At 43.4% G+C, this 8044-nt stretch overlaps 1 protein-coding gene across 21 annotated transcripts in view; it reads right to left on the bottom strand.

Annotated features, from left to right (window-relative positions):
* Positions 1-8044, bottom strand: part of Trpm3 (transient receptor potential cation channel subfamily M member 3) — a 934047-nt gene that overhangs the window by 55020 nt on the left and 870983 nt on the right. For all 21 annotated transcript variants that reach the window (XM_031389936.1, XM_031389941.1, XM_031389926.1 and 18 more), the window contains one exon: positions 7148-7322. In XM_031389936.1, coding sequence (XP_031245796.1) covers positions 7148-7322 — 175 coding nt within the window. The remainder of the gene's footprint in view (positions 1-7147; positions 7323-8044) is intronic.

Raw genomic sequence — 8044 nt, 5'->3', positions numbered from 1 at the left:
GTCCTGGAACTCACTCTGTAGACCAGGCTGACCTCGAACTCAGAAATCCACCTGCCTGTCTCTGCCTCCCAAGTGCTGGGATTAAAGGCGTGCGCTACCACCGCCCAGCTGGCATATTCTCTTTCATCTCTCCAGCATGAAGAGTTCAAATCCTGCTCTGTCCTTGAACCACAGCTTTTATTCACTTCCAGCTAGGGGCTGGCTTAGCCTACCTTATGTTTTCTTTAGGGGTGGTAGCTAGAATTGAACTAGAGGTCTGGGTCATAAGGGCACATCTTGGGTTTTTAGATAGACAGTTCTTATACCCTATGCTCTATATGCTTATAGATGACAGCACCCTTAACATCATCTGGGGCTGTTCTATTCTCCAGGCAGGTGCCTCTAGTATTAAACCTGCAAGGCTTGTCTTTCCTAGTCTGTGGCCTGTTGCCGCTAGGCAGAGTAAGGAGAATTGGTGTTCTTTTATACTGGCTAATTTCATCTCAAAGCATCCCTAATAATCTTCTCTCACTTGCTTCTGATCTGTTGACACACACAACCTTTTTCTGCAGCCTGCTACCACCAGTTTGGTTTTCGTCGTTGTTGCTCCTCTGGGAGACTTCTCTTACCCTACTGGGCTCCTCCTTTTTAAGATAATTTCTTGTACTTCTTGAAGAGGACATGATAAAATATAACTTGCAAGGAAATGTACCGACTTGTCTCTATTAAAAGGGACAGGTACTCCTTATATTGCTTTTCTCTACTGATAAATGAGGTGACAAAATAGTCCCCATAGCCAGATGGGAACTCAATGTTTCTCCTTCAGTTACAAGTTTTGGGGATTTAGTACAGAGAATTATGAGAAAGTTATGAGTATTTAAGATGTATTAAGCCCATAGAAGCTCTTTTCTGTAAGGCTACCCAGGATTTACTTGAAGGAGTCCCGGTAGAGTGGCTAGATAATATATGGGCTTTGGAGTCATGTCAACCAAGATGCATCGAAAGTGTTTTGTTAAGGAACTAGAGTAACCAGCCTTTGAAGACAGGCCACTAAAAATGGCTGGGGATTTCTCCATCTCAGGGGAGGTCGCAACCGTAGCACAGAAATAAATGAGTTTGACAAAAAGTAAACAATGACTTTGCAAAGGACTCTTCTAGACATCAACTTGGTCGACCCTTTTCTCTTGGCACTCTTGGCACTGTTACGGTTCTTGTGTTCTTCATATCCTGCTTCTGCCTCTCCTCTTTCTACTTGTGCTCACCTGCCCATGACTTTGACACAAAGAGAACATTCTTGATCCTAAAATCTGCATTTCCATTTCAGCTCTTTTTAATTAGATCAATTAATCTCTATTTTTTTTGTATATGTGTGTTTGCCTGCTTGTCTGTATGTGCACCACTTGCACACAGGTACCTGTGGAGGTTAAAACAGGATATCAGATCCCTGGGAAATGGAGTGACAGGGGTTTGTGCACTGTCTGATATGGGTGCTGTGGACTGAATTTGAGCTCTCTGCAAGAAGAGCCAATGTTAATCATGGAATCACCTTCTTAGTCCTCCTTTTAAAATTTACTCCATTTTACAGTCCAGATCATCCTACTGAGCTGCAAGTCTGGACTCTATAGGATCTACAAACTCAGTCTGACCCCAGTGAGACACCAGCCCTGGGTATATTCCTCCCCGCAAGTATTTCAGTGAGTGGTTTTTATACTTTAGACTAAGTCAGGAACCTCAGGGTGAGCTCTAATCCCCCCATTTTGAATCCCCACCCACTCCTTTTATCCCTTCTGTACCATCTGGTCTTGGCCCAGATCTTTCTGATTTTACCTCTGGTCTCATGCTGCCCTTCTTCCTCATTACCAGCTCCATTAGGAATGCTCTTTCATCTCTCCTGTCCCCTCTTCCTCCCTCTCCATGATCTCCCTCTCCTCCTCCCTCCCTGTCTCCTTCCACACCCATCTGTCCCGCTTCCTGTCTCCTACCTCTCACTTTACAGTGAGCCATCCTCGATCATTTTCTGTGCCTAGAGCTTGCCACTCTAGGTCTCAGTTTGGAATGCTATTCTTTCTTCACACCCCCTGCTCCCATCTGCCTAGCACACATCTGCTTGTGTTTCAGGGCTCTGCTCAGCCTGCTTCTTCTCTGCTTGGGCCTCATCTATTACACCATGGTCCTACTCCACGTGGTACTGGCAAATTTCCTATGTGAGCTTTGCCTCAATACATCGGTTGTCAATGGCGGTTTACCCCTGCTGACCTGTAAACTACTCGAGGGCAATGTCTCTTCTGTGTTTGTCTTAAGACTCTGGTTTTCAGCTCATAGGCAGAAAAAAAAATACCCATTGAATGAAGAGTGGACTCCAAATAGAGTCCCACCTGTGAGCAAATACAGTGAATATCACGAAAGCAGAATGCATGTGATTTCACAGCAGAGGCCAAAGGCAGATCGCTCTGTTCTCTGTAAATCTCATGAGCCCAGGTTTGTATTAGTAAACAAGTCATGTGGCTCTTCTTTATAGTGTGGGCTGACTGTTTCAGGGACAGCCCAATGTTGGCTAGCTTCCTTAGCAGTTTGTGAAAATAAAACCTAATGAAACAATCTCCCTTTCCCCCAGTGTTGGCACTGGCCCCAGCTTTCTTTTCCCAGAGTACTTTTCCTGGTTGGGCAACATGCCACATGCTATAGCTGTTAGGCATCAGTGTACTCTGAAACCATCAGAGGTCAGTCTGGAGTTCCAAACAGAAGCCCAGCCCCGAGTCCTGAGAACTGGAGTGAGATGACCGAGACACACTTCACTTGCTACCCTTCTGGCTCTTGGTATTCCTTGCTTCCTCATGGCAAGTGTATTTCAGACACTTGAGCTGTCCTACTTCCTTACCCAAATCAGGGAATAATTAATTGGAGACAGAAAAGTAATTCAGGACAGTACTTGCGCTTTCCGTACACATGCTTGTTTGAGTCAAAGCCACGGAGAACATCCTGGATACCAAAGAGCAAGGGATTATATTAATAGCAAAATGTTGCATTCAATCAATGAAAAACAACCACCCCCCTTCTCCTCCTTCAGATTACCTATTAATTTCAGATGAAAAAGGCCCAGGCAGTAAGAAAAAAATTGACCTATGTATTAAGAAGATTGGATAGTTAATTCAGAGTAGAAATGGCTAGGTAATATTAAGTTGTCATGGTAAAAAGTAAGTCCTGGACAGTCTGCTTCCACAGTACTATCTAAACTTGTAAAAATACCCAGAGAGGCAGAAAGGAGGACTAAATTTAGACCTGTATTTAATGCATTCAAGAGCATGATTCATTTCTCTGCTGCCTCTGTACAGCCTGGGAAATCCGAATATATAGCAGGATGCCCTGTAAGTAACAAGAGGCTAGAGAATGTCAGAGATGCCCTGGCTCTTCTGCTAATAAAGGTGAATTTCCAAGCGACCTGCCCACCAAACCAGATTCCTGAGCTGAAGGAAAGCCACCCATTTTAAATTTTGTTCCGGTTTTGGTGCTGACATTGCTGAGAATGTATTGACTCTGTTCTTCTGCTCTTTAGTGGGTTTTCCACTCAGGCACCTCTGGAGTCCTGGCTAGCCCTCAGAGAAATGCAGCATGGGTCACCTTAATAAGACTTCCCAGAAGAATGTTGTAATTGATATTGGTGTATTTAATATAGTGCAATGAAATAATTTTTCTTGTGGCACTGGGTATTAAACCCAGAGCTTCCTGTGTATAAAGCAAAACTCTACCATTGAGCTACAGCCACAGGCCAATATTGGTATAAACACCCCAGAATTTCAAGTCACTGTGGTAGCCCTTAGCTGGGCCTTAGCAAAGTAGTATGCAGTATGAGTACTCAATGTCAATGACAGGTTACCTGAAAAAAGAATCAAGCCAATTATCATATGTAGCATGGCTATTCAAAGTCAATTATAGGTTATATGAAAACAAAACAAAACAAAAAAAAACAAGCAAAGCAAACCCTAAATATCAGCCAACTAACTAAGCAGCCAACAACAGCAAATTCAGTTCCCAGGAGTCAGGTCAGCACGAGGCTCAGCCTCCAGGGTAAAATGGTTCCGGTCCTTTCTTTGTGTTTATCCTCTTCTACTTCCAACCACACTCTTGCAACCCTCTGCGTCCAAACCTGAAGCAAAACTCTAACCTCTCAGATAACTTAGACTAAGGCTGCTCTATATGTCATGTTTGTCCAAAATGGCTTGTTAAGAAAAATGTACTTGTTATTTTGTGAGTTTTTAAAAATATGATTCCATTTTTTCTTTCTTTTTAGTTTTTAAGCACATTTGGAAAGTAACCTTACAAGCCTCATCCTACTGTCTTTGGCTTGCTTTATAGATGATTTCTGTCTAAATAACGGGAAAATAGAGGAAATACAGACCAAAAAAAAAAAAAAAAAGCTACAGTTAGGTAACCCTGCCTCCCAGAAGTGAGGGGCACTATAGCTGTCCTCCATTCTGAGGTCTGCCATCGGTGTGAGTAACCCATTCTGAGGGTCCCATTGCATATTCACATTGATCAGTCCCCATTAAGAAAGTGATAATTTCCCCCAACATGAAATGGGTCCAGCCACTTAGAAGTCCAAACAACCAGAGTTAGATGATGGAGCACGTGCACCAAGTTAGGAATGAGTCATCTGAGGTGTGTGTGAATGAGCAGAGCTGGAGAGGGCCACACGGGGCACATCCATAGCATGGGCTTGGTAGACCCTGGGCAGGGAGGGCCTCAGGTCTGGGTGGATATGAGATCCAGTCAGCCTGAAGACATGCGCCACACACCCAACCTGGACACGGCACAGAGAAAAGGCCACATACTGTAGGGCAGCGTCAATGATTTGTACCTTTCTCAAACAGTTTGGTACTGGTTCTTCTGGGCAATTCTGAAGAGCCAGATGGGAACAGGCATCCAATCTTCATGGGAGCCCATCGGTAGTACAGGCACTGAGTCATTAATAGGACAGTCATGTCCAGTGACCTTGGCTGAATGTTATTTGAGATTTGGGGACAACCATCTAAATCCATTTGAGAAAGGACAGACACTCTTTAGCACTCTACACAGAATACTGGCTGATTTAGCTTAGAACAGAGTCTGCCATTGCAGCCAATTTCAGAACATTACAGAGGATCCGTCTAAGGCAAGATCAGGTGTATTTTGGGATTTGGGGTAGAGATTTATCCTCACACACATAGAGTACCACAGATCTAATTCGCAGAGTGGGGGAATTTGTCTATATTCATACTTCAGTCACACAAAACACCTCTAGTCTGTCTTGGGGAGGGTGGGGGGGGAGATTTCAAGTTCTAAACTATAATCAGCCCTTCTTTTCAAACAGCAAATACTAAATCCTCGTGTTCAGCAGATGGTGGTGTTTGTTGCACTAGGCTGGGCTCATAGTACAACATCAATAAATGGCCACTTGTAGAGGGACAGACAGAATCCCATTTGTAAAATACATCCATACCACCCCTTTTTTTCCTCTCTTCCTCTCTCCCTCCCCCTTTCTCCCACACTATGTTGTTCAAATGCCCATGGGGTCTCTGTCTCATTCTATGGGAGAAAGGGACAACTTGAAAGAGCAAAATAATATAATAAAGTGGAAAAGTAATTTCCAGGGGTGGGATGGAATAGCATGCTTAGTCTCTGAGGAAAATCATCATAGCGAGCTTTTTAACTGTTATTTTGCCTGTAGGGACCATTTGAAAGGATGCTCTCTACAGGAAATTCCCATCCCTAGGAAACTGCCTTCTGAAGGCTGCACATTGTCACCAAAGATATCATAAGCAGAGGATGGAGCTAAAATTCTTCCTCTATGAGTTGGCTAAGTCTCATGGAACAAATATTTGTTCCAATTAGGTGTTCCAAAAGTCTTGCTTGCCCTAGATAACATGTTTTCAGAGAGAAAGTGTATTTGTTCAAAATTCATCATGGAGGGGAAAATGACATGGTGCTATGTTCTGTTGCCAGGAGACACAATGCTCTTCCTAGGCCGGAGGACTCCAAAGCTCAGGTGTCCTTTGCCCTTGTGTTCTTAGGCCCCATCTTATCTGGGGTGAGGAGGGAGAGTGGGGTGCTGACTAGACTCTGCCCCCACTCTGAATAAGCTGTGTGGTTATGTGACCCTAATCTGTGTTCACAGTCCAGGGCTCAGATGGTTGGCCTGTCAGCAAAAAAAAAATGTCTGAAAAATGTTAATTTAACAGTGTTGGAGGGTTGTTATTTCCAGATCTAAACTCCTCAGGGAAAATGAGAAAGAGTTGCTCCTGGGATTCAACGCCACAGTGAAATGTGCTTCCTTTCAGATGTTTTCCTCCCAAGTCATTTCCCGATGCCTGGTGTGCCCTGACATTTGGTCCAAATAAAATCCTGGAACAGACTCCTAGACGAAAACTACCCCTCCAGCTCCACACAAAAGGAGTTGTTGGTTGCAGAGACTCTGCATTAGTAGGCTGAAGGTACTGGGGGACTGCTGGCTCTTGGTCCACACTAAGTCATTTTATGGTATAGAAACCCCCCTCCAACCCCTGGAATTTGCAGCAAATGACTCAGTCTACAACCTACGGGCATTTTCCATACTTCTTGGTAATGAATTCTGGCTTCATCTGTGTCTCAATAGCACATAGCTTAAGACAATGAGAAAGGCTGTTGGGGAATAGTTTCTAGCATGAGGAAAATACTATACAGATGTTTGCCCTTAATCTTGAATTCTAATGACGAAATTGAGAATTGTTTATTTGTTCTAAAGTCAAACCCAAGGAATTTATTTTTTAAAGCCTAGTAAGACAGGGTGGGAGTGGGTAGTTGTGACACAATATATTCCCAGTAGTGAAATATGAAAAACATGGCCTTAAGATTTTGAGTTATACGCAAGATTATATCATTTAAAATGGTTCATTTTTTTTTTTGTATCAAATTTGGTATACTAGATATCCATTCTTGTCATAGGAAGGACATACCTGAAGATACACTCAAGGGCTATTTTGCTAAAAAAAGGTATATTCACCTGCAGTGATTGTCTCCACCAAGATAGCAAACTAGGAATTGGTCCTCTATCTTGAGCCATTTATTGAGGACAAACAAATGACTTGGAAAAGACGTGACTCAATTGAAGTTAAAATACCTGACTTTGGTGTATGAGAATCATAAACTTGCTTACGGTCTATCTGGTCAGCAAACACTTCCCCATAAATCATCCAATAAGGCATGTAGAAGATATTCTTGGCCAGTTTCCAAGATGGCTCCTCATTGGGAAAGAGAATGGCTTGCCTGGCGACCCCAAAGCTCATCAGCACCACCAGCATAATGATGACAAAGTACATCATGTCTATCATCTGGAAGGGAAGGGTGGAAAAAGGAGAAACAGAAGATGTGTGATTGAGCACGGTGCCTAAGTACGGAGCTGCGCCTGCTTAGGAGGAGCGATGGACTGTTGACGCTGATGTCTACATACTGAGTACAGAGGTCAGTTGCTATATTTTTTTTTAATAAGTGCACACACACACACAATGGAGCATCTTCATTTTTATGGATGTTTATGGAACATATTTCTATCTAGGCGCAGGAGTGCTATTCCTCAGAATTTGGAATTCTCCACATGGTGCCAGCACCATTTTTAAAAACTGTTCCGAGAGAAGGCAAGTCTCTTGTTTTGGTTTCTTTCTTCTTAGGGAAAAAAAAAATTAGAATCGGGATAGTTGGACTATTTTAAGAACTAGTACAGAGTGGTATAATCCTGCTCTTCGTTCTGAAAGGCTAAGGCAGCGCTGGAAAGCTCAAGAAAACAAGAGCTTACAAACAGACCTAGGAGAGGGCAAATGGGAGCCTGTGCCATGGCTTGATTCCCTGTCGCAGACCAGGCACTCACAGAACCATCCACTTCCTCCTGTATTTCTCTGGTAGGGTATCTTACTATAAAGGGTATTTTCACAGGTCTTGGTAACATGAGGTTTCATGAGCCAGACCAGTGCCTGCTGTTGATGAGATGGATTCCTTCCACGATGTGCTTCTAAACTGCTCCTGGCTGAACCCCTTCATACTGTTCCCCCCCCCCCCC

This window comes from Mastomys coucha, unplaced genomic scaffold (genome assembly GCF_008632895.1).
Source record: "Mastomys coucha isolate ucsf_1 unplaced genomic scaffold, UCSF_Mcou_1 pScaffold21, whole genome shotgun sequence".
NCBI classification, from domain to species: Eukaryota; Metazoa; Chordata; class Mammalia; order Rodentia; family Muridae; genus Mastomys; species Mastomys coucha.
Note: the sequence above shows the minus strand (reverse complement) of the source record. Positions and strands in the feature narration are given on the sequence as shown.